The 27,653-nt window shown below is 39.6% G+C and overlaps 1 protein-coding gene across 2 annotated transcripts in view; it reads left to right on the forward strand.

Moving 5' to 3' along the window:
• GRIK2 (glutamate ionotropic receptor kainate type subunit 2) overlaps positions 1-27,653 on the forward strand; it is a 994,545-nt gene that overhangs the window by 512,868 nt on the left and 454,024 nt on the right. For both annotated transcript variants that reach the window (XM_082249558.1, XM_082249559.1), the window contains exons 4-6: positions 4,024-4,205; positions 9,662-9,715; positions 20,333-20,506. In XM_082249558.1, the coding sequence (XP_082105684.1) occupies positions 4,024-4,205; positions 9,662-9,715; positions 20,333-20,506 (410 nt within the window). The remainder of the gene's footprint in view (positions 1-4,023; positions 4,206-9,661; positions 9,716-20,332; positions 20,507-27,653) is intronic.

Raw genomic sequence — 27,653 nt, forward strand, 5'->3', positions numbered from 1 at the left:
GTGTCGGTACGTGTGAGAGAGATCCACCTTTCCAAGTTGTTGGGGTTCATCTCATACTTCTGAAGGTTTGAGGGTGCTGCCTGTTCCATACCCCCCCTACTCCTCATCTAGCCTTTTAGGGGTACAAACAATAGTAATTGGGGCCTAGTGTGGTTGTGTACGTGCGAGATACATACACTTTTTTTGATCATATTTCCTATTCCGCTATTCAATAAAAACCTTTGAGGATCAATTGAATTGCGGGATAGTCTGTGTCGGTACGTGTGAGAGAGATCCACCTTTCCAAGTTGTTGGGGTTCATCTCATACTTCTGAAGGTTTGAGGGTGCTGCCTGTTCCATACCCCCCCTACTCCTCATCTAGCCTTTTAGGGGTACAAACAATAGTAATTGGGGCCTAGTGTGGTTGTGTACGTGCGAGATACATACACTTTTTTTGATCATATTTCCTATTCCGCTATTCAATAAAAACCTTTGAGGATCAATTGAATTGCGGGATAGTCTGTGTCGGTACGTGTGAGAGAGATCCACCTTTCCAAGTTGTTGGGGTTCATCTCATACTTCTGAAGGTTTGAGGGTGCTGCCTGTTCCATACTCCCCCTACTCCTCATCTAGCCTTTTAGGGGTACAAACAATAGTAATTGGGGCCTAGTGTGGTTGTGTACGTGTGATATACATACACTTTTTTTGGATCATATTTTCTATTCCGCTATTTAATTTAACTGGGCCTCCATGCGAGACCTGTGTGCCTTGTTGCGCTGTTTTGAGTACTCCACCAACATGGCCAGTGGCAATGACGCCGTTCTCAGCTTAACTATCCCACTTCTATGCCTCCTTGAAAAAACAATTCGGGCGATGATGGAAGAGGATGTGGCACAGGATGAGGAGGAGGAGGAGGATGAAGAGGTAACATTTCCAAGGCTTTCAGGGCAGTCATTCGCAAGGGGCTCCGAGGGTGGGTTCCTGCACACGCAAACGCCAGGGACGCAATTGTCCAGCAGGGGCACAGTTCTGGAGGATGAGGAGGATGAGGAGGAGGAGGAGCTGGAGGAGGAGATGGAACCATGTTCACAGCAGGGTGGCACCCAGGCCAGCTCATGGCCATCACTGGTGCGTGGCTGGGGGGATACAGAGGACACGGACCATACACCTCCCACAGAGGACAGCCTTTCGTTGCCTCTGGGCAGCCTGGCACACATGAGCGATTACATGCTGCAGTGTCTCCACAACGACCGCCGAGTTGCCCACATTCTAACTTGTGCTGATTACTGGGTGGCCACGCTGCTGGATCCCCGTTACAAGGACAACGTACCGTCCTTAATTCACTCACTGGAGCGCGATCGCAAGATGCGCGAGTACAAGCGCACGCTGGTAGACGCCATGCTGCTGGCATTCCCATCTGACAGCGGGGCCACAGTGGAAGCACAAGGCAGAGGAGGAGGAGGAGGAGGTCGCCAACGCAACCAGGGCACCGCCAGCACCTCAGAAGGCAGGGTTAGCATGGCCGAAATGTGGAAAAGCTTTGTCAGCACGCCACAACAAACAGCAGCACCAGCAGCTCAGATGGAACGTCTTAGCAGGAGGCAGCATTTTACCAACATGGTGGAGCAGTATGTGTGCACACGCCTACATGTAGTGAATGACGGGTCTGCCCCCTTCAACTTCTGGGTCTCCAAATTGGGCACATGGCCTGAGCTTGCCCTTTACGCCTTGGAGGTGCTGGCGTGCCCTGCAGCCAGTGTATTATCTGAACGGGTATTTAGCACGGCTGGGGGCGTTATAACAGACAAGCGCAGCCGCCTGTCCAGAGACAATGTGGACAAGCTCACGTTCATTAAAATGAACCAGGCATGGATCCCACGGGACTTTTCCGTACCTTATGCAGAATAGCAATGGATACCGACCTTACCCACCCATTGTTCCATTTTTGCTCTTTCTCACTCTTTTGGGGTGTACCCTCATTTAAAATTTGTGAAAAGAAGCAGTGTTGGCTACCTCGTCCTCCTCCTCAGGGCCAGATTAATGTAGGGGCTATTGGAGCTGCAGCTCCAGGCCCCTACCTTTTATATAGGCCCCGGGTTGGCCATATTCACTGTTACCGCTCTTCTGTCACTTGTAAACACAGAAGTCTGGCTTCTATGCTCGCTTCCCCAGGCAGCACCCTCAGAACCTCCCCACACAGCGTGAAGGCCGGACAAGGAGGGACAGTTGGCGATGCATGGATGTGTTTATGGGCTTCAGAGACAGCATCCCATGTTGAATTAGGCATGCATGGCTGCACCCTTCCTCCTCTGGGTGCATGGCAAGGCACGGCCCTAAGGCCCTTCAAAATCCTCAGCACCAAGCCCATGATGCTGTTAATCCGGCCCTGGTCCTCCTCCACCGCCGCTTCCACCTACACCGCCCATAGGTGTGCGCAGCCTATTGCATTAAGGTGTGCACCCCAAAGTTGAAATACACATGCATGTGTTTGCCAGCAGGGAGAGTAATGTATCGGGGCCATGTACCTGTAGGCAAGGAGAAATAGAGCAGAGCAGGTCCCAGGGAGATCTTTCCCATCTCCTCACTGGCAATGCTATGTGCCCTAGGTGATTAGGGTGTGCCCAGGCACACCCAGCACACCCTGTGCGCACGCCTATGTCACCGCCACATCCACCACCACCTCAACCTCCCTCCTACTCCATATGGGCCTCGTCCTTCAGAGATGAAGAAGAACATTGTTTTATTTTTCTGTTTTTTTTTGTTGTTTTAAGTTATTTCCCTATCCACATTTGTTTGCAGAGCACTTGCCATGCTCTTAATTACGTTTTGCTGCCATTTGCAGCACTCTAGCCCTTTCCTTTGGTGTTTTAGAGCCATTTTAGTGCCTTAAAGTTCGGGTCCCCATTGACTTCAATGGGGTTCGGTGTCCGGGAAAAGTTCGGTAAAAGTCCGGGACACGGACCCGGACTTTTTTTTAAAGTTCGGCCGAACCCGTCGAACACGGACATCTAGGTGTTCGCTCAACCCTACTTGTAAATGCTTTTTGTAGCCAGCCAAGAGTCTTTCAATTCTTGTTTGAGGTATCTTTCCCCATTCTTCCTTACAAAAGTCTTCCAGTTCTTTGAGATTTCTGGGCTGTCTGTCAAGCACTGCTCTTTTAAGGTCTATCCATAGATTTTCAATTATGTTGAGGTCAGGAGATTATGAAGGCCATGGCAAAACCTTCAGTTTACGCCTCTTGATGTAATCCCCTTTGGATTTTGAGGTGTGTTTAGGATCATTATCCATTTGTAGAAGCCATCCTCTCTTTAACTTCAACTTTTTCACAGATGGCATAAAGTTACCATACAGAATTTGCTGAAAGTATATTGAATCCATTTTTTCTTAATTACATTCCGAACAGAGGATATTGACATCTGAAAATGCGTTGCTATCTTCTTATAGCCTTCTCCAGCTTTGTGAGCGTCAACTATTTTCAGTTTATGTTTTCTAGACAACTGCTTAGAAGATCCCATGGTGCTGATTGTTGGGGCAAGGTCAGATGAGTCTGGGCATTTAAAACCTTTGAGATTGACATCACCTGGTCTTTCCAGACAATGATTGAGAACAATCCATGACACTGGCAGGTCTCAGCCTTGCAAAGGGGGCAGTGCATGCTATAAATTCTGCAGGGTGCCCAAACTTTTGCAGACACCATTTTTTTGTTTTCTGTAATTTTGAAAGTGTCAATGATGGAAATAAAATCTAACTTTTGTTGACACATTATAAGAATTAAAACCCAAGGTTTACTTCTTGTTGGATTATTAGTACTGAAATGTTTCTAAATGCAACATTCTGCTTTTATGCTTTGTTTTGGGTTTGTGCATCAACTTAAAAAATAGGATTAGATTGGGTGTCTGAAAAATGAAAAAAAAAACATGTATGAATATGAGTGGTACAAGTGACTGAGTTTGACATGTTTTGTATGAGTAAATAACAAAGCAAAATTACATAACAGATTTCCATTTTTATCCACCTTGCTTACAGTTGTTTGTCTCCTATAGGTCTCATCCGATTACAAGAGCTAATAAAAGCTCCATCACGGTACAACTTAAGACTCAAAATCCGACAATTACCAATTGACACAAAGGATGCCAAACCACTCCTGAAAGAGATGAAGCGAGGCAAAGAATTTCATGTTATTTTTGACTGTAGTCATGACATGGCAGCTGGCATACTTAAGCAGGTAAAAAATGAATATAATGCTTTTGTTTGTTATCTAAGCATTTGAAAAATAAATCAAACTATATAATCAGCAAGGTTAATTTATAAAAGCTAACATTTGTATACATTTGATCCCAGAAGCTATACTCTATTACTTGCCAAAAGGCTAATCTACTCATTTTCTTCCTAACCTATGTTTACTTCAAATACACAACCATGTTCAAGATACGTTTATTCTTATTTAATTATTCTTAACTGCACTAATCTGCCTGAATTAGATTCACATGTTTAGTAATATGACCCCTTATTTTTATGTTGCTGTCCTTCAAAACATCTGAATAAAAAAATAAACCAACAAAAAAAAGTTACTAATATTTATTAAGCATTACTTCACAGACTTTTCAATTCTAGCCACCAACACTCATTTTTAAAGCTTGCATCTGAAGTAACTATTTTGAGTTGAGTCTTTTTTTTTTCATAAAAGAGCTTCAGCTTTAGTCCAGACTGAGTTGTTAGACATTATATACTTTTGTGATTGTTAAAAACTTACACTTTAAAATAAATTGCAAATGTTGGACACTTCACTGCTTTTACCTTCATTGTCCTAAAAGTATTGCATTACAGCAAAAATGTGTTTTACCCATTTAGGGCCTCCAATTAGGGCCTCCAATTCCCAACTGTGACAGTTCTGAGTCAATGAGCACTCTTGGTTAAAGTGGAGTCCCCAGCCCTGTGTGAGCTATGACTACAGTAATTTGTAACGTAGGGCTAGTAAGTCAGTTACCCACAACCAATGTCTCGGTTTTGAGTAAATGTTTTAGGATTCAACATCATGGCCCCTTAAAACAACCTACACCTGATTTCATGCATGTGTCCACCTGCTACATTCAAACTTTGTAAATATGGTAAGTCTTCCTGCCAGAATCCTCAAAAAAAAAAAAAATAAGAACACAGTGGACTTAGGACAAACTGAGCAAGTATAAGTATTTCTAATGCGCAATCATTTTCAAAAGAAATGGAAAAAAAAACAGGATTTTTTTATATATAATTGGACATATAAAGTGAACATGGCTTCACCTTATTTATTCAGCTGGCAAATATTCATTAAGCAATGTAATAATTCCTTCTGAAAATTGAACAGTTTTAAAGCTTTAGTGAAATGATAACAGAGGAAATATGATATCAATGTACAAATACTGTACTGGTGATGACCCTAGCATAAGGAACAAACTTTTCAGAGAAAGGGAATACAATAAGACACGTGGCCATTCACTAAAACTAGAGGAAAACCGGTTTAACCTTAAAATACGTAAGGGGTTCTTTACTGTCAGAGCAGTAAGGATGTGGAATTCTCTTCCACAAGCAGTAGTATCAGCAGGGAGCATCGATAGTTTCAAAAAACTATTAGATGGGCACCTTAAAGACCACAACAAAAAGGGGTATACAATGTACGGTTAACAGCAAACACATACACACATCATAGGTTGAACTGGATGAACTGATGTCTTTTTTCAACCTCACAAACTATATAACTATGTAACATTTATGCCATCAGCACCATAAAAATAGGCCTCTTTCACACAGGCATACTGATTACTAGAACCATGTTCCATCTTCCCCAGCACTGGATGCACAGGTGTTCCATGCAGTCTCATGCAGGCAGCCTGTTCAAATCAATAGCAAACAGCCAACTGCACAGATCTGCATGGATCTTCAAGTGCACTCCCAACTGTACAGCCTTGCGGATCCAATGAGTGGCTCAGAATGTAGACAGACTTAGTTCTGATATGTGCATCAGACCCATATGGATATACATTTGGGATGGGCTTGGATGTGATTCATTTGAACAGACTGCCTGCATAGGGCTACATGGAATATCTGTGCATTCTACGTTGGAGTAGACATCCTATCGCACGACACGAGTGTATAGATTGGTACAACCATGTGATTGAGGCCTTCAAGCTTTACCACAGTGGGCCTAAATTGATAAATAATTCACATGTAATTATAGTGCATCGATTGTGCATGAACAAACAAATTGCTTACTTGAATTTACTATGTACTTGCAATACAGCTTACATATGCAGAATTTACTAAAAAGTTTTGTCAGCTGTAGAATGTAAGTTTAGAGTCTGAATGTATGCAAATTATTCTGTGGCACATCGGACATGTTTTTGGCTCTATCCAGACACTGTTTTTTAAAGGTATATTCATCTGGGAATAAATCCGTTCAAGTGCACACTACTAACAAAGAAGTACAAGTGTGGAGGACTACCACATGTGGTATATTTGTGTTCATGAGCAGAAGTTTGAACACTAACTGGCTCATGAGATTTCAAATGCTGCCACTTGGAATAGAGATTTCAAAGATAACCTCATAGTGTATATCCTGTTTCCTTATGACACAACTTTTTGATTGGCAAATGCATTTTTGTTAATTTGCAAGCCACTTACATTATATTATTTATTTTCGAAAGAATGTTGTTGGGCACATTCTATAGGGCATCTTATAGAAACAGAAGGCAAAAAAGTAGTATTATTTGGATGTTTAATGTGCATGGCATTTAAACCACTTTACCACCGGAGGATTTTGCCGTCTTACGTCCAGGCCACTTTTTGCGATTCGGCACTGTGCAAATTTAACTGACAATTGCGCGGTCGTGCGATGCCGTACCCAAACGAAATTTACGTCCTTTTTTTCCCACAAACAGAGCTTTCTTTTGGTGGTATTTGATCACCTCTGCAATTTTTACTTTTTGCGCTATAAACAAAAAAAGATCTACATTTTGAAAAAATAACAATATTTTTCACATTTTTTTATCTGAAATTCCCCCCCAAAAAATGTAAAAATCTAATTTTTTTTACATTTTTGGCCAATTTGTTTTCTGCTACCTATGTTTGGTAAAAAAAATCACAATAAGCGTATTTTGATTAGTTTGCGCAAAAGTTATTGCGTTTACTAACTAAAGGAAATGTTTCTGTCATCTTTGGTGTTTTTTTTTGAGTAATGGCGGCGATCTGCGATTTTTTTTGCGGGACTGCGATATTGCGGCGGACAGATCAGACCCTTGACTGACATTTTTGACACTTTTGGGGGTACTAGTGACATTACTACAGTAATCAGTGCTATAAATATGTAAATATGCACTGTTACTGTAAAAATGACACTGGCAGGGAAGGGGTTAATTTTATTGGAGAGGGAGGGGTTAATGTATGCCTGGTGCTTACTAACATGTGTGGGGGGAGGTGACTGAGTGACACAGGGACAGATCACATGTTCAGCTATGCTGAACCCTGCAATCTGTCACTGTCTGTCACTTAGGAGATCCGCCCGCTTTGTTTACACAAGCGGGCGGCTCTCCAAACTCGATTCCCTGACGATCGGGGAAGAGCGGCGGCGATTGCTGCCGCTCCTCCCCTGGCCTGACTTCCGCTGAGAATGAATACAGCGGGAGCGAGCCTCCGGCGGCGCTCGCGCGCTGTCCACAAGGGGAGGAGTCCAGCGACGTCTACGTCGCTGGACGATAACTAACCACTTTGCCGCAGTAGAGCTCGAATGAGCTGTCGGCAAGTGGTTAAATAGGTTCAGGGATTGCTATATCTATGTTCATGGAAATACAAACCTTTGATGCATGTGTATTATAACAATTGTGACAATGTGTTCCTGTTCTGGTATTTTACTTTATTAAATCCGATCTGCGGACTTTAGAACTAATAGGTGAGCCCAATCCTATAATAGTGACACATGCTATAAAGTATTTCCTTTTGACAAACAGCATTGCACAGCAAGCATAGTTAAGCTTGTTTTTGTTTATGTGTATAAGAAAGCCTAAAATTCTTGCAGACTATTAAATCCAAATAAACCCAGAGCCTAGGGCAAATCAGAGCATAAATTTGTCAACACCAAATCAAATTCAGAAACTGAGATGTTAAAATATACCTTGTTAAATCTGAAAAGATCCCTATTTATCACAAGCTGATACATTATGCACACATTTTAATTGCTTGTAAGAATATTTTATGTTTATTTATTGATCTGTAATATTCGGCAAAGATGCTGTGATTTAATGTAAGTCTTGAAATGCCATACACTCTAAATTCATATTTACACTATTGCAGTACTTAAAATCCCCTGGAATGTTGTAAATATCTAAAACTATTTACTTACAAAAAATACTCAGGCTATTGTGAAAATGTATTGCTTAAAGCATTCCAGTATGCATTATTTATAAAGTTATTAATATTGCAGAGTCTAGCAGTGAGCAACCTTTCATTTAATTTTATTGTCAGCTAAAAGAAGTTGTTAGTGGCAGAAATATTTTTATTTTACATTCCTATGGGTCTTGCTGAGATTTTCTTACTTTTACAGCTGCTAACTTGTTCATTTTAGCTTAAAGAATAGTTATGTGTTTATTCTTCTTCTTCTAATTAGTAGAAAACCCCTTTAAGCGATGCAAGTCCATGTTCGTTTAACTAATAGTGGTTTAAATTGCAGATTGTTTGGTTTTCTTTGGTTTGTATTAAAGGTATTAAAGGATAACTCCATTGACCAAAGAACATAGCTCAATACAATGTTTGAAAAACGCCAACCCTTTATGCAACTATAAAAATTTATGGTGCCAACATGCCTGTAAATTTCAATTGTATACATGGGGATTTAAGCTTTTGTTTTCAAGTATAGACAGTCCTTATTTCATAACTAATGGTTATGAAGCAGGAAAACACCCAGCTTCTGCAATTATATTTTATAATGACAATACCTGTTTCATCCTTTTTCTTGAACTCGGGAGGGAGGTTAGGATTGGTTGTGAAAGAGAGCTGGTGGTGTATGAGTGGTGCTCAAAGATTTAAGCACTACCCAGTTTAATTATACCTTCTATTCACTCATTCACATGGGCATACACCTGTATGTTTTGCTTGTATGGGATGTACAGGTGTTCTGAGCATCCATGTTCTGGCAGCTCTATTCATGTAAATTGTGATGCAGTGGCTGCATTGGTGCAGCCTCTGCTCCAAATTTGACATGTGTGTGTGTGCGGATGCATGTTCCTGAATGCAAACAGTGTGTGTTCAGGTACATGCATCTGCACCCACAATGATGTCAAATTGGGAGCAGTGACTGTGGCCATGCAGCCTCTGTGTCCCAATGGGACTGCCTGCACATGGATGCACAATACACCTGTGGATCCCATAGAGATTAAAACACAGCCTTCACACATAGTATGGATGTGTATGCCATTGTTGGCAGCCTATGTAATTAGGCTTTAGGTGATTTGTTACTGAATAATGAATCAAAGCACATGACCTGGTGTTTTTAGAATGTAATATTTTGGACACATTTTTCCAATAATTTATACCATCTATTGACTTTGGCTGACCTATATGACTATTTGTTGATATACTGTACAATAGTTTAGTAAATAGTACACATAACAATGTGATTTATTGGTTGATGTATTTTATTTTTTTATCCCCTAGGCATTAGCAATGGGAATGATGACAGAATACTATCATTATATATTTACCACCCTGGTAAGTACTAAAAATATGAGTATTTACTCAGTCATTCAAGATTTTTCTACTTAACATTATTAATATTATTTGTCCAATTGCAATTACACATACAAAAATATTTTGAAATTCTGTCTGTAGTAGCAATTCTTTAAAAGGTCTAAAATAGATGTATAACTTCTACTTACTACTGCACAGGTGGAAATACATTTCTGGCTGGAAAATTTAGTTCTAACTAAAGATATACTTTCTTGTTAGAGTTGGTAAAATAATTTATTTTTCATCTTTACCCCAAAAGAAGTTCTGTCTGCCTCTATTAAGCACACCAAAAAAGAAGATTCACAGAGTTTCACTTTAGCTAAATAGGTTCTATTCAAAGCATGTGATGGATGCTATACCTAAACTCAGGATAGGTGCTAAACTTACACTTAGGGAATTTGATTTCCCTTTGTATCTTCTGCAAACCATATTAAATGACATCTAAGAAGTGTGTGGTATTTCCGCGCTTCCACTTTAAGTGATATAGGTGTTTGTGTTACTAGATTGTGGCTGTAGCAGACACCTAATAGTGTTCCCACAACTATCAGTTAGCAAATAGTAGATGAATGGTGCTGCACTGCTTCTAAACTAAGTGAATGTAACACTTGTGCAATATTAAAAAATTAAAATATGTGCAACCTCTGCAACGATGTATATATCTGTTAACACATCAATTGAATTGTGCAAATATAGCAATAAGTTAAATATGCATTACAATGCAAAAATGTATGGCAAAAGTGTATAGCTATATATATATATATATATATATATATATATATATATATATAAAATAATAAAGCATTCACTGGCCTAAACCAACTTATAAGACTTCTTTCGATCTAAATTCAAGTGTAAAATAAATAAACTCCATTGTTCTATATTAAAAAGTTCATATAGAGGAAAAGTCTCTTGTACTCTTTCTTTCCCGTCACCTTTATATGAATAATGCTTCTGTGTTGTCTGTCTGTAAATATGTCTATCACCACTGTGCTCACAGAACTTTCATCTACTTCATTCTTGTGTTAACCTCCCTGGCGGTATGTTTCTTTTGGATTTTAGGTGCTGAAAGCGGTACCATTATTTTAGGTGACGAAAGCATGTAATTCTTGTGAATGAGCAGCCCAAACCAACTGTATGCATTTATTATACATATTATATATATATATATATATATATATATGTATGTATACATATATTATGTATACATATATTATATATATATTTTATATATATATATATATATATATATATATATATATATATACGTATATATATATATATATATATATATATATATATATATATATATATATATAATGTATACAGTTGGTTTGGGCTGCTCATTCACAAGAATTACGTGTATATATATATATACGTGTATATATATATATATATATATATATATATATATATATACATATATATATACGTATATATATATATATATATATATATATATATATATATATATATATATATATATATATAATATGTGTGTGTGTGTATATATATATATATATATATATGTGTACATATACGTATATATATATATACTGTATATATATGTATATATATATATATATATACATGTATTTACATAAAAAGTACAGTAAAACTGCAGGAAAGGGCACTGGGGGGCAATGTAATGTGATTTTATTTTATTTTGAACGATATCAGTGTGTTTGGTGCATTTTACATTCGAATTTGCCGCCGGTTCCACCCCCCGGCGGACGTCACGTCGCCGGAGACGGAAGCCGAGGCTCGCAGACGATCGGGAGAGAGCTCCGCCGCCGCACACCGCTCGCAGTCTTCGCTGGATCCCGGAGAAAAGGTAAGTAAAACCTCCTCCAGCATCCAGCGATCTTCTTAGCGCTACCCCGAGTGTGACTCGGGGTTACCGCTTTTGGCACTAAAATCTTACCCCGAGTCACACTCGGGAATACCGCTAGGAAGGTTAAAGCACGTATTAATAATCCTCCAAAATATGTTGGTCCTCCTGGATTTTTAATATGAATTTCCTAACTCCCCATGGCTTGAATATAAAATTTGACCTAAACTGTTTTATAAACAATTTTTAATAGTCATGAACCTTTTATTCACACAATTTTTTATTTCACCTCCAGTAGTTTATTGCAAATAGTAGTGCGATGATTACCTATTATATTTAAGTCCAAAGCATGAAACAAATAAAGCATCTACTCAGCCGAGCCGCTAACTATACTTAGGTCAGTTGCTGACTAACAGGGTTCACCCAAAACAAACAGACAACGCTATATTTTTTTGGTGTTCTGACAACACATTTTAACATTCCCACAGCAGAGAATTACTGGCTTGGAGAGCTAATTTTGGAGATAGCCCTTAGTAGCAGTAAATCACTCCACAAGGGACTCCAGCTCATCCATACCTTTGGGGTCTGTATGTCTAATAAATGGCAGTAGCTTAACAGGCAAGACTCTAATAGTCAAAGATCACTTGCTACACAATCGGAACAGGCTTAAGAACCTCTATAGCTAACACACCTCCCACTATCATGAGTTATCAGAAGGGACAAAGCCTAAAAAGACCTCCTGATGCATACATAGCTACCTCCTATTACTAAAACATCCACCTGACTCACTCCTGGCAAACCCATTTGTTACCATTGTTCAGATTATACCACATGTCCCTATATGCTCACTGTGCAATCAGGCAAATGTGTATATATTAAAAACAGACTTTCCTTTATAATTGAATATAAACTTGCTTTGCTGTCCCTGTAGCCTGTGATATAACAGCAAAACTATCACTTTCTTTAGGGATCAGTTCAACAACCACAGGTCTTCCATCTGCCAGGCAATTGTTTCCCAGACTTCTAACCAACTGGTGACAGGCCACTTTTTGGAGCAAAATCATTCAAAATGCATGCTGATTGACCATATCCCACCTTTATGTAGATAGGCTAATTTCCATCACCTGCTGCTACAAAGAGAAAGCTGATGTATCTATGAATAAAAAACTAGGTTTCAATATCCACTCCCTTTGCAAGTGATGGCATTTTATTTTTCCATGGTGTTAGTCATTGGGCTTTCACCACCATTTCTTCTCTGCAACTATTTACATATTCTTTCTATCTGACAGTGGACTACTGGTTCACATTGCATGCATTAGTGTGTCTTCCTATTTTTGGGAACTGTTGGTGGTTTTTTTGTGGATCTTTAGTCTTTGTCCTGTGTAGGGTGCTACATGTGAGGTATTTGGTCTTGTGCAGTGTTTGCTTGTGGCTATTTTGTAATTTTTCATTTGTTGCTATGTTGTCCTGGCACATCATTTATTATTTTATTACTATGTATTTTTACTAATTATGGATAGTTAGTATCTGCCTGGTTTCTACTACGTGCATTGGCAGTCGTTTTATGGGTGCTAAAAATATGCTTTGTTTCTTTCATTTTTTTTTTGAGCCTTTGCCATTTTTAAACAGGAGCCACTTCTGTGTAGTTTTATGCTAGGATGTAGTATATTTTGTTTTTTTTAAAGGGCAATTGTGATTTGTTCCTTTTTGAGATCTTACTTGGATATCTACCCTGTATGTGTCTTTTTACTTTAGCACTATGTGATATCTTTACTAGGGGGTATTGTTGGTGGGTGCAACTTTAGGTTTATAGTCTGTTTGTTTCCATGTCTTGAGAGAGATGGACTGAGCTCCACTGAAACATTGACATCAAAACACTGTTGCTTTTAACTATCTCTGCAGATCCATCTGCAAGGCCTCTATACCCGTTTTGTATAAATATATATATTTTTTAATATGCATATTTTATATATAAGGTAAACTAAACTGAAGGTGTCAACAGAGTGAATTTAAACGTGATCCCAAAAGGTCAATGTACCAAAGTCTTTTCTTTATGCTACAAAGAGCTTTTCAATCAGTGATCACCCTAGGGCAGGGGTAGGCAAAACCCGACACGCAATTCAGATATGGCATAAGACAATTGCAGCTGCCTACATAGGAGGAAGAAGGGCTGGAATCATCTCTTTGCCCACCTGCCTCCATTCCTACCCTCTTCACTTTTCTACAGCCTACATTGAAGCAGTGAATGGCTGTATCTAGGGGGTTGTTCTCCACGCCACACCCCACCTTCCACGGATACTGTGTCTGGGTCAGACTCAGCAAGCTCTTCCTCCCATACTGGGGATGCACTCAGGCTTGACACAGGACATGCAGCTGAGCAGCTCTTCCCCTAGCTGCACACAGATAATCTGATTTTTTTCCAGACACAACTTCGATCGGCACAGTGTAGCTGGCAGTTGCGGTTCTGACCTGGGAAATCCTCAGATCAGAAAGGCAGCACAATTGTAAGAGTCAGCTATACACTGCACAGATCCAGGTTGTGTCTGGAAAAGAATCATCTTTTAGCTGTGTGCAGTGTTAGTAGGAGGAGCTCTGCACTGTCAGCAGTGACCCCATATTCTGCATTTCTGACGCTTGTCCCCTGCCCTGCTGATGCCCTTTGCCTGCCCTGCTGACACCCTTTTCCAGCTCTACTGATACCCTTTCCCTGCCCTGCTGATGTCTGTCCCCTACTCTGCTGATGCCTGTCCCCTGCTCTGCTGACCCATTCCCTCTGCCCTCTTGAGCCCTGCTAATGACCTTCCCCTTTCCTGATAAAGGCCATCCACTACCCTGCTGACCCCTGTGTTCTGACCTGCTGACCTCTACACACTGCCCTGCGAACCCTGTCCTATGCACCAATGACCCATTCTCTGCCTTAGTAAACTCTGTCTTTCAACCTGCCAACCCATGTACACTGCCCTGTTAACTCCTGTCCCTTGCACTGCTGACCCCCTGTGCTCTGCCCTGCTGACCTCCTTTCCTCTGCATGACTGACCTCCTATCCTGTGTCCCCTGACATTTTTACTGCACCCACAAATCAGACAGGCTAGATCCGGTCCTGGTGTTGAGTCAGACACTTCAAGCTACTTGCTCCCATTTTGGAATTACCCAGCTACTGGGAACTACTAATTTAAAGGTGCAGGAATTGGGATCTGAGGTGTGATGGTACAGGATTTGGGACTCATCTGAGGTGTGATGGTACAGAATTTGGGGCTGATCTGAGGTGTGAAGATGCAGAAATTGGGGTGATGTGAGGTATGATGGTTCAGGAATTAGGTTGATCTGAGGTGTGAAGGTTTAGAAATTTGGGCTGATCTTAGGTGAGAAAGTGCAAGAAAGGAGATGATCTGAGGTCTATAGTGAAGGAATTGGGATGATTTGAGGTCCAGGGGTGAACTGAGCGGTCAGGCACTTCGGACGTGGTCCGAGGGCCCGGCCAGAAATCCAGGAAGGGGGGGCCCGGGCGACAAGGGGGCCCGACGCCCAGTATAAAATTAACTCACCCGGCCGGCGATAAGTAGTGGATGGAGGGAAGGGGAGGGGCCCGGCGCTGATTCAGTGTGAGGAGGGGAGCTGGGGAGGGGCCCGGCGGCAGTTGCTGCTTTAGTGCGAGGAGTAGGGGCCCAGGCTAGCACTGGATTTCCATTGTTGATGGTGTCCTGTGTGCGGGGGCGTGTCGGTGTCGCATACTGACATGACGTCGACGTGCCCCGCCTCCATAGGGCATGAGTTCAGTAGGGTATCTTACTATAAACTCAACGCCAACAAATCACAAATATTGAGCCTTAACATACCGCCCCCGCTACAGTGTTCCCTAGCTGGGAGGTTTCCTTTTATCTGGTCCTTGCACTCTATCCCCTTTCTCGGCATTCACCTTACACCCCATACGACACAACTGTATACATACAATTTTAAACCCTTTTTGGATTCCCTGCCCTCTCTTCTGCAACAGTTGCGCACGCGAGAATTGTCCACTATGGGTCGGATAGCTTCCTTTAAAATGCTTATCCTCCCGAAGATACTTTATCTTTTTCGCACCATTGCCATACCCTTGCCTGTGTCCTTCTTCTCTGCTCTCCAAAAACAGTTGACGCGTTTTTTGTGGAATGCCAGGCCTCCAAGGTGCTCCCTTAAAAATATGGTTTTACATAGAAAACATGGAGGTATGGGAGTCCCTAATCTGACCGCCTACTATAAGGCATGTGTTCTAGACCAACTTAAATTTTGGTGGGCGCCGTCTCCGCACAAGAGGTGGGCTTCCATTGAGTTCTCTGAGGTCCCTGGGCACGACTTACAGTTGGCTCTCATTGCCACTATACTGGGGGATTGGCCTGGGACTTCCGAGAGCCCGATTGTCCAAGCCTCTCTATGTGGAGGGAATTTTGTCGCTCACAACCACCCATAATTCCCATGCACAAAATACAGGTCCCACTGAAAGTACTGTTCCACTTTCTCCCGCACCTAGATATCCAACAGTGGCTGCGCAAGGGAGTACTACTCCTTCATGACCTGGTCCACGATTCTCGCCTGAGCCCGTTTGATAGCTTACAAACCTGTTTTGATCTTCCAATGGGAGCAATTTTCTCTTACCTTCAGATCCAATCATTCCTCCACAAACAACCACTTCCCACTTATGTAGAAATCCCCAGTTCAGTACATTTTTTCCTTCAGAACACAGCTACTCACACCAAAGGTATCACACTGTTCTACGCCATCCATAATAACCATAACCTTTTCTCTAAACCTCCGTCAGTCACCAAATGGGAACGTACCCTGTCGTCATCATTCCCTGAGCCCACTTGGCTGAAAGCATTTGCCTACACCTATGCCTACACCTATGCGGCCACTAAGTGTGTTACCCATTGGGAACAGTACCAGAAGGTGCTCCACTCATGGTACCTCACTCTATTCAAGCTTTCTAAGTTTTACCCGTCCCACCCCTCTCTATGTTGGCGACAGTGCGGAGAAATAGGTACTCTGTACCACACATTGTGGTCTTGTGTTTCACTACGGTCCTTCTGGAACAAATTATTTACACTAATTTCAGATATAACACAGGAAACAGTTTCACCATCTCCGGCTTTAGCCCTCCTGCACCTCAATATTCATGACTTTAAGCCTTGCCACAGGGCAGTTATTATACATCTGCTTCTTGCAGCAGAAACTGCTATAGCCACGCACTGGAAATCTCCTGAGCCCCCTTCCTGTAGTGAAGTCATCCTTGCACTTAACCAACATTGTATGATGGAGAGGATGCTCGCGGTTGTCAACCTTGCCGCTTCCTCGTTCCGGAGGAGGTGGGAAGTTTGGCTATCTCACTCCAAGTGTACGGTCTTAGATTGATAGATTGATGTGAATTTATTGACTGGATCTAGCTGGATCTTTCACTGTCCTGCTCTTGTCACCCTCTACCGTTCCTCTTTCTGCTGTCCCTTAACTTCATTCCTGTTCCCCGTTTTTATCTCTCCTTCCCACTGTTTTGCCTTTCCAGCCTACACCTCCCCCAAGTGCGCTGCCTTAGCGTTTGGGTCGACTTTATGCATCTGGCTCTGCGTTCTGAGCATGCTGATTAATTCATTGGTTATAAGATTGTTCGCATTGAAGGTCCGTGAACCTGTATTGATCTGTCTTCTGTCATCCTCCCGGGGCACAGTTTGTTCCCCTTGGGGTGCCCGGGGGGCGATGTCAGACCCTTTTTTTTTCTTTTCAAGGAAATGTTCACTCACCTGTATTCGTATGCTATGCTATAATGTTATGTGTAGTTGCTTCACCATTCAGTCATGCCTGTTGTACTTTGACCCATATGTACTGCTTTACTTTGTTCACTTGGCTGTTTACTTGTTAAAATCAATAAACATCTATTGAAACTAAGTCCGTGTCACGAACCCGGACGTTTTTTTCAAGTTCGGCCGGACCCGCCAAACCCGGACATCCAGGTGTTCGCTCAACTCTACTGGTGAGTAATTTGAAATATACTGTATTATATTACTCATACCAATATGTGACAAAAACCTGAATAAAACTTTCATCAATTGTGCATCAAAATGTCAAAATTAACTTTGAAATAATATATGAAATAAGTGCACATTATTAGATAAACATGCATAATAAAAGTTGCTGACAAAGTGAAAAATTAAACCTTCTAGTTCCAAAACCAAAACAGTATTAACGAAAAGTCCACCAAGTATTCGGTGCAAATGTGTTCCACAAATAAATCTTCAGTGATGCACAGTAATTTCTAATATGTGATCCAGCCACCTCTTATTCACCTCTATTTGCAATGCACGTTCACCTGGAACCGCATAAGTATCTCACAATGTAATCAAAGCACTCCTCACAGAGATCCCACTATCTTCCCTTTAGATCCTTCTCTCTCCAATGTAAATAGACTCCACGGGTATATTTAAATCAAATAAGATGGGTTCATCGTGCAGTATATTTTAAGGTATCCTTAGTATATTATTTAAGGCGGATTACAAACCCTTGCAAATGTGAGTATATTGGATGAAGCTGTTTTTATTATGAAATATATTTTAACCCTCCTCTTATGTTAGCTTTCTGTTACTATCCATGAGTTTAACGGGTCGGTTTTGACCCGTGTCTTAAATCAGCCATAAAATACCCTCTGAACAATTATTTATCATCCAATTTGTTTCTTACCTCTTGGTTACCTTGTTAGGCTTCTTTATCCTTGAAAAGATTGGTTTTAATATTTTTGGTGTGACCCCTTAGACCTTTCTTTTGATAGCATACCTCTCATTTTCAAATTTAAAAAATGGTAAAATAAAGTCAGCAACTCTGAAATCTATTGGTCCTATGTTTCTTCACTTTATTTAGAGAAGCAGACAAGCAGGCAAAGAAATAGGCCCCTCCCTAACTACAGCTCACAGGGTTGAGAGGTGATTGGCTGTCAGTGTTACTAAGCAGAGAGAGTGTTTATGATTTCAGTTTTGGCACTTATTAGTGTTCTAAAATCCTATATTATAACTGGGTCAGAATTGACCCTAACACCATAAACGTCTTAATTTTCACCACAGTATTTTATAATTTAGTGAAAAGGATTCTTTTTCTATTACATTGTTTAAATAGAGGTTCCTGACAAAGTAAAAAAATCTTGATGCAATAAACAAATTTATGTAATACTTATAGACATTCAAAACCTGAAAATGGGTCGGTTCTGACCCTAACATAAGAGGAGGGTTAAATGTACTGCACGATGAACCCATCTAGTTTTATTTAAATATACCCCTGGAGTCTATTTACATTGGAGAGAGGAGGAGCTAAAAGGAAGATAGTTGGATCTCTGTGAGGTGAGTGTGCATTGCACATAGAGGTGGATACTAGGTGGCAGGATCACATATTAGAAATCACTGTTCATCACTGAAGGTTTACTTGTGGAATACATTTGCACCAAATATTTTTTTAACTTTTTGTTAATACTGTTTTGCTTTTGGGACTAGAAGGTTTCATTTTTCACTTTGTCAGCAACTTTTATTATGCATGTTTATCTAATAATGTGCACTTATTTTGTATATTATTTCACAGTTAATTTTGACATTTTGATGCACGATTGATGAAAGTTTTATTCAGGTTTTTGTCATATATTGGTATGAGTATATTATATATTTCAAATTACTCACCAGAACAGCGCACCACTTTATTGATTTATAATATGATCCCAACCATACTGGAAAAAAGATTTGGAGGTTAGATACATGTTAAGTAAGCCTTTCTTTTGATTAAATGCTGTAAAGTTGAAACATTTATAAACACACAGGTGCCTGCACATAACATTCAACCTTTTTTAATTCTGATAAGCAAATTTAACTCAGAGAAGTAAAATGATCCTCCTCTAATGCTGAACTTTTGGTTAAAAGAAAGGAAAGGATAATGTGATGCTTGAAAATGTGACATATGTTTTTTTGATTTGTGCATATACATAACCCAAACAGAAGGAGGCAATAACAAATGTAAGCACTCACACATGCAGGGTTGGTCTGCTCAGGAGCCAGTTATATACCACTGTTGTGGCTCTGCCAGAAAAAAAAAATGTTCCTCCTCTAATGCTGAACTTTTGGTTAAAAGAAAGGAAAGGATCATGCGATGCTTGAAAATGTGACATATGTTTTTTTAATTTGTGCATATACATAACCCAAACAGAAGGAGGCAATAACAAAATGTAAGCATTCACACATGCAAGGTTGGTCTGCACAGGAGCCAGTTATATACCACTGTTGTGGCTCTGCCAGAAAAAAAAAGAATAAATCAATAGTAGCCTGATAACATTAGGCTCTACAAAGAAATGTTCTATATATTTATAAATGTAATCACGTGAAGCCTCATGACATCTATAAACTGTTTGTATATTCCAAAGGTTAGTTTAAATGTGGCAGATTCAGTTTAATTGTAGCATACTGTTTCTAATTATTTACAAAAGCACATAGCCACATAGCTTTTTCCCCTTCCCACAATAGACTGACTTCATATTTTAATGGAACCAAGTTTTTGAAATCATAATTAAAATATTTTCAAATGTGTGACACCTAAAAACCCTAATTAACAGAAGGAAAATAAAACAGTAAATGTAAGGTAAATTAACTGCTACAGGTCCTTATATTTGACATTTTGGTAAATGACCTTATCTTCATTAATACAGATACTAATAGCCAAAACATTTTACACTTCAATCTGTAATTAAATTGTCCTTTGTTTTCATTTCATGCCTTCAGGACCTATTTGCATTAGATGTGGAGCCATATAGGTACAGTGGTGTTAACATGACTGGATTCAGAATTTTGAACATAGAAAACAGCCAAGTTTTATCGATAATTGAAAAATGGTCTATGGAAAGATTGCAGGCACCCCCTAAACCGGACTCAGGATTACTAGATGGATTCATGACGGTAAGATTTCTTGAGTAATTTTTTTTTTAAATGGAAGAAACTTTTGTATCTCATTATATGTGGGACACCTTCATGTTTCATGTGGTAATGCAAACTATAACAATGACTCTATAATTGCTTTGCATATCAAAATTCAATCTTTTCCAGCATATATTAAACTTCTGTATTTGTTTATTATAGGCAGACAAATTAACAAATAAAAATAGCATAGTTTACATTTTCCAAAAACTTGTAGTGTTGCCTAAAGTTTTCTGCAAAATGTTTTTGTTCTGATTTACCCTGAATACAGGGACCCCAAATACATGTAGATTTTGCACATGTGATATCGGTATGAGTATGAACTGTAATACCTTTTGGATGTTTAAGTATGCATTTCATAGATTAAATGAATTAGCAGATCAACCTTGCAACTAATCAGTGGATTTTCCTTAACAAATCAATTAGCCTATTAGGATAACTCAGTTTGATATGATTACACTCTATTCAATTAAAATGCTATATTATATATTAATAAACTTCATAATGTAATCGATAATCCTAAAACCACCTTACATAACAGTCTCAGGCATCAGGGTCAATTAACTAAAAGATTAGAGTCTGTTATTTTATATATGTGAATGCTTCCTGCAAAAAGAATAGTCACTGTGCTTAGTACATAAGTGTAAGCTGTTCCAATTATGTGCTAGCAAAAATTAATTTTTGTTAAATTTTCCTTCCACCTGATTGGGTATTCTGAGTGAACACAGGTTCCTCCTATTTACAAATGTTCACTTTTATAAACCTTTACTGTGTTAGTAAATCAACTTAATTGTATAAATATCAATATTTGACCATGTTGAGCTTGATACAGGGACTTGAAAGTTAGAAGTATTTCTTAGACTGGCCAAAGACGATTCAGATATCCGAGATTCAAACTGTGTATGGGCAGGCTGAATGTATCAAGTTGATCGATCGATCAACTTGGGTACAACCAGCCTGCCAGATTTACTTTTGATTATTGCTAGTGACTGCTATAGCCACTAGCAATATTCACTGTCTTTTCCCAGCAGGGACAGCTTTCCCTGCCCCCTTCCCCCACCGGGAGAATACAATGCCTTGGCAAGAGGGATTCCTTTGTGAGCACTGTCTGTGTTGATGGAGAAATTGTGCAAATACGGATTGCAGGAAAGAAATTTGCATCATCTATGGCCTGCCTTTAAGTACCAGTGGAGATTTTCTGATTTCTTGGTGTTTATGTAAGCTGGTAATGAGGGTGTAAGGATAAGGAAAGTGATTCTATGTACTGTAAATTATGTTAATACCCCTTGCAGAAGAGATCCAAGCAGGTCACAGAAGTGCAGCCACTGGTTTGAGTACAAGATTTTGTTGTCAAGGAAATGTCTACCTGCTGAGCTCTAAGTTGTTGTGCATGACTTTGGGTCTGATTTATAATGGATACTCATAAAATGCAGCATGCAGAGTGGTGCTTGGGGTGTGGTGTTGAGCAGCTTTAATTGTCAGAGGTTTTTATAGCATACAACACATTTATTTATTATTGATAACAAATGAATCCCTATTCAGCAGAGAATAGGAAATAAAACATTCACATTGTAAATATGCATGTGCTGCATTTACTGATAAAAAATAAAAACTAGTGCTAATGCTGTGCATGGTTTTTTGAGATTCAAAAGATGTCTCACTGATCGGCATCATTCTTTTCAAAAAGATATCCAGGGATCTATGACCAAAACATAATTGTTATGTGCTTCTTACATGCTTCTGTGCTGATTTATGATACTGTAATTACAATAACAGTTTTTACCTGTCAAGCTGATATCTGTCTCTGCAGGGAATTATTGTAACAAAAAAAAAAACGTTCCCAGTAGTCTCCATGTTTATGGTGGCGATTTAATGATCAGGAACCACACAGACCTGTTCTTGATCTTTTTTTCCCAGACCCATTGGGGAGTGCTCCCACAGAGCACACTGCGTTTGAATACAGGTCAACTTTGCTCCAGTTATAATCTTTGCCTTTTCAATTTGATCACCATAATTGGGTAAACATGGTAATTACCCTGAACTACCCAAAACTCAACATTTTTTCCTGATTTTTCTTTGCAGTACCTATACACGATAGTCTTAAAAAGGCAATTGTATAATTTAATTTCCTCCAATGAGAGAAATCAGAAGAGAAGTGTAAACATACAATAATATTAGCTCCAGTATAAAATTGTCTTTGTTATACCAAGTGTAAAAATGCCAGCTACCTATCTCTTAAGTTACCATTATAAACATAAAAATACAAAAAAGAGAGATCTTGGACTCATTGTTAATGTCTGTAAATTCATTTTTCAAAAATATGTTTCCCAGCACTATTTCCAATGTTTCCACAACATGTGGCAGCTAAAGTAATGAGTGCATTTATGTTGTACAAAATTGACCGCTTCATATAGCTGGCTGGAGACACTCAACAGGGGAGGGGCAAGAAACAAGAAACATATTATTTTGGTGTGTCATTGCCTACTAATGCCACCGTATGAAGCCAGCTTTGTTTTTCAAAAAGGCCATACAGATGTATGCACATGCATGCACAGGAAGTCTCCATGGTGACACACTCAACTTGGCAAAAATAGGAAATCTTAAAGATGAAAGGGTTTTAAAATAATATTAATTATTAATATCAGTTATGATGCTGACACTTATCAACCCACTTTAAAAAAAAAGCTTATTTCCCATCGAATGACAGGTCTCACAGTTGACAACTAATATATACAAAAGGGCAGGGTCTGTTAGGTCATATTTGGTCAATGATGTGACGGGATCCCATTAACATCATTGAACATATATAGTCAATGACATTACTCGAGAGAGTCTGCCTTTGTTTATAACAGCTGTCATCTACCCAGGCATGTTATTTAGTTTTGTATTAGTATTATTTACTTTAACCACTTAAGGACCGAAATGTTTTACCCCCTTAATGACCAGGCCATTTTTTGTGATACGGCACTGCATTATTTTAACTAACAATTGCGCAGTCATGCAAAGTTTTACCCCCAAAAAATTAGTGTCCTTATTTTCCCACAAATAGAGCTTTCTTTTGGTGGTATTTAATCACCTCTGCAATTTTTATTTTTTGCGTTATAAACAAAAAAAGAGACACAATTCTGAAAAAAAAAAAAAAAAATTTCTGCTATAAAAAATTCCCAATAAAAAAATTAAACATTCAAATTATTTCATCATTGTAGGCCAATATGTAATCTGCTACATATTTTTTGTAAAAAAAAATTCCAATAGGTGTATATTGATTACTATGCGCAAAAGTTATTGCGCCTACGAACTAGGGGAAAGATTTATGTAATTTTTATTTATTTATATTTTTTTCCTAGTAATGGTGGCAATCACTGATTTCTAGTGGGGCTGCGACATTGCGGCGGACCGATCGGACACCTAACTGACACTTTTGACACTTTTGGGGGGACCAGTGACATTACAATAGTAATCAGTGCTAAAAATATGCACTGTTACTGTACTAATGACACTGGCAGGGAAGAGGTCAACACCAGGGGCGATAAAAGGGTTAAATGTGAGCCTAGGAGATGCTTTCCAACTGTCTGGGGGATGGGTTCACTGGATGAACACAGAGACCTGTGTTCCAAAATAGGAGGAACACAGGATCCCTGTGTTCATCACTGACAGAACAGTGGTCTGCCGTGTTTACATCAGCAGACCGCCGTTCTGTCTCCATGGGAAGCGATCGCAGGTGCCCAGTGGACACCATGGCCACCGGACTCGCTGATTGGTTCCCTCTCTAGCCAATCGGCCCCCCTCTAGCCTAACTGCTTCATGAAGCAATGTACATGTACGTCATTTCGCGTAACAGAGCCGACCGGCCGCTGTATAACTACGGTGGCTGGTCAGCAAGTAGTTAAGCATTACAAAATCTGTTGCTTCCAGCCAAACAGAATTAAAAACTTTTTTTATTTTGCTTTGGTACACTTTCCCTAGGGCAGTGCCCAGGCCTCCATTTCATTTGTTTGAAAATCCCCCCCCCCCCCTATTAAAGTGTCAGGAGACAGTTTTTAACATTTGGCAAAATTGACTTCATAGGGAGTTCAGATCCAGAACCCAAACCTAAGTCATGTTTCCTGAACCCTGTTCGAACCAAACCCAGGTTTGTTTGGCTTATCACTATTTATTACTACACATTTGTTTTTCAGGAACGCTAATTTCATGAACAAACATTAATCCTTAACGGTGATAAACTCACCTCTCTGTTGGGGTGAAAAATAATCCCCTTTCAACAAAGAAATGTGATCTGCTGAAAGATTGTAGACAGTAAGATAAATTGTTACTTTTACTGTTCCCTTCAGAAGGCGGTCTTCTCTGTGTCTCTGGGGGTTCCTTTTGGAGATCTTTCTCTTCATTTTAGATTTCCTTCATTGTTGGCCCTCTTCTTTTCCTTGTAAAAAATAAATAAATAATTAACCAAAAAAAAGTACAAAATCTGTTTTTTTTTTTTTTTATTGGACTATTTTTTTAGACATCTCAAAGCTCATATAATGTGGCACTGGTATGACTGCCATATCTTAATGGAATAAGCTGTTCTGATATTGTTTGAGAATGTATAGGAACACTCACATTGAAGTAACTTATTTATGGAAGATTTCGCTCAACCACAAACATTTTATACAATGATAGTATTTTTTTCTCATTCATATACAATTTGATGGTTTATGATGGTTGGATATACAGTTAATTGCTGAGCAAATTTATAGAGAATGGGCAAAGCCCACGATTAATAATAGGAGTAGAAGAGATCTTGTCAGCCTAGAAATAGAAAATGTCTTGTATTTTGGATTTTAAACACATATCTAATGAGCTATTTGTGTATATACTGCATGTATATGATGTCCTGTATTGATAGTCATGTTCATGTGGTGGAAGGGTCTACAAGGCATGGTTTTATTTGGATCTTTGTATAGCATGGTGTTTTTATTCATTGTGTTTATTTAAAGGTTCCATTAGGCGTACAGTTCAAAGTAATATGCTTTATAGTGTAAATGAAGAGACTTGATTTTATCCCTAGTAGTCCTAAAAGTAGGTTGGCCCCCTTTCTTTGGAGTTGGTTTCTATACAGTAGGTATCTAATTGTTGAAACAGGTATGCTTACACATTAATTTTGGATGATAAATTAAACCTAAGAAACATATGGGGGGCTGCCGATATGTAGGCCTCAATCTGCAATTTTGGTTTTCTGTCCTTTTTGCTAACCTGTTAACTTTATTATTTTAAATCACTAGCTCTGAGAAATTATGAACATCAGCAAAGACAGCATAAAGTCAGAATTACATATTTCCTACTTGCATGGGGTTGGTTACTCAAAAGATGAAGCAAATTAGTATGACGGTTAGGTAACTAGATTTTGGAGAGTGACAAGTATATATTTTTTTATCATATTTTTGTAGGGGTTCGACTGCATTATTATAATTCGGAAACCATTTTTTAAGATGTTATAACAAAAATGAGATATGTGTTTTTACAGAAGCTTATTATTCCCTTGTAACAGGGGTGAGTCCATGTAAATGGGTTTCTAAGTCCACTGTTTTTCATGTCCCTGTCAGTCTGTGGCATGTTATCACATATCTTCTCCCAGTAGAATTTGAAGTTTCCTCTTAATTTCTATAGAATTGAAGTCGGGAATGAGAGAAGAGAGTCTCTGGAAGTGAGTGTCCCTCACTGATGTGTACTTAGGGCACCGTAGCAGGAAATGGCCCTCATCCTCCAGGACCCCCTGGTCACATTGCTGGCCCAGTCTTCTCTCCCTGGGCTTGTAGGCCTGTCTGGCCATCCTAGTTTGATTTCCAGGCTGTAGACGCTCATTAAATACATGCTCAGGGTCAGTCTGTCTGTCTTTGGGGTCTTGTAGCATCTTCAGGCATGGGGCCAGCTTGTCATCTCTCAGCAGTGACTAGTAAATAGTTTGTTTCATGGAGTTTGTTATTTAATTTTCCCTTTTCTTTGGAATAATCCATTATGTTTTTTTATTTGAGATTTTGTCAAGCCAGATTGTTTGGAGTTTGGGATAGACAAGGCACTGATGAGTTGTTGGAGGACGCATGGCTTGGACTGCTCCTTATTGGTCAGTAAAGTTTTATGGTGTATGAATAAGGACTGCTGTTTTTTAGGTGGCTCCAGTATGACAGCGCCCTCTTCTGTACTGCAAAAAATAGGAGAAATCTGTCCAGCTCAGACCGGCAAGCACTGTTGAAGGGGCTCCGATGGACTTGGATGAGATGCTTGCAGAATTTGACAGGACTTCAAACTTCACTGCTATAAAGAAGGATTGGGGTGATAACAGTATCAAAGATTCTAAGATAGACTCCCACTGGTGGTTTTAGGTGGTACAGCTGTCTCCTGATGGCATAGAAAGCTCTGCATGCCTTGTATTTTAGGGCCTCTATGGCTGGCTTGAAACTTCCTGATTGGTTAATTTCTAGACTGAGGTATGTGTAGCTGTTAGTTTCATCAAGAGTGAAGTTGTTTAATGTGAAAGAAGGGCTCTTTGTTTTGTGTTCTTCCTTTGGAAGGCCATGAGTTTTATTTTCATTGAGTTGATAGGGAGTGCAAATGTGGAACTGTATTTTTCCAGCACTTCCAGGCTGTCTTGCAGGTCTCTCTCTGTTTGTGACAAAAGTAGGAGGTCATCCACATACAGCATGAACTTCACCTAATGTTCATGTAAAATTAGCCCAGGTGCTGAGGAGGATTCTATATCTGCAGCCAGTTAATTGATGTAGATTTTGAACAGGGTTGGGCTTAGACTGAAGCCCTGTCTGACTCCCTAGGCCTGCCAGAAGTGATCTGTTCTTTTCCCATTCACCTTTACACTGCAGCTGTTCTCTGTATAAGAACTCTTCATAACATCATATGTTTCCCCTCTGTCAGGGCTGGGCTTTTAGCGGCTCTCTTCTCAGTGCTCAGGCTGCTCAGCTGTCAGATAATTTCCAGCCACTCATTATTTCCACAATGACTCACCTGGTTACCATTACATGTCTCATTAATCCAGCCTACAGCTGGCCCCTTTTGGCTATTTAAACTGCCTGGCGCATTCCTTTGGTGCCTTCACCTGGTCAACATATCCAGTGTTTCTCTCTGATCCTGATCTTTG

This window comes from Pelophylax lessonae, assembly GCF_965119305.1.
Source record: "Pelophylax lessonae genome assembly, chromosome: 3".
NCBI lineage: Eukaryota > Metazoa > Chordata > Amphibia > Anura > Ranidae > Pelophylax > Pelophylax lessonae.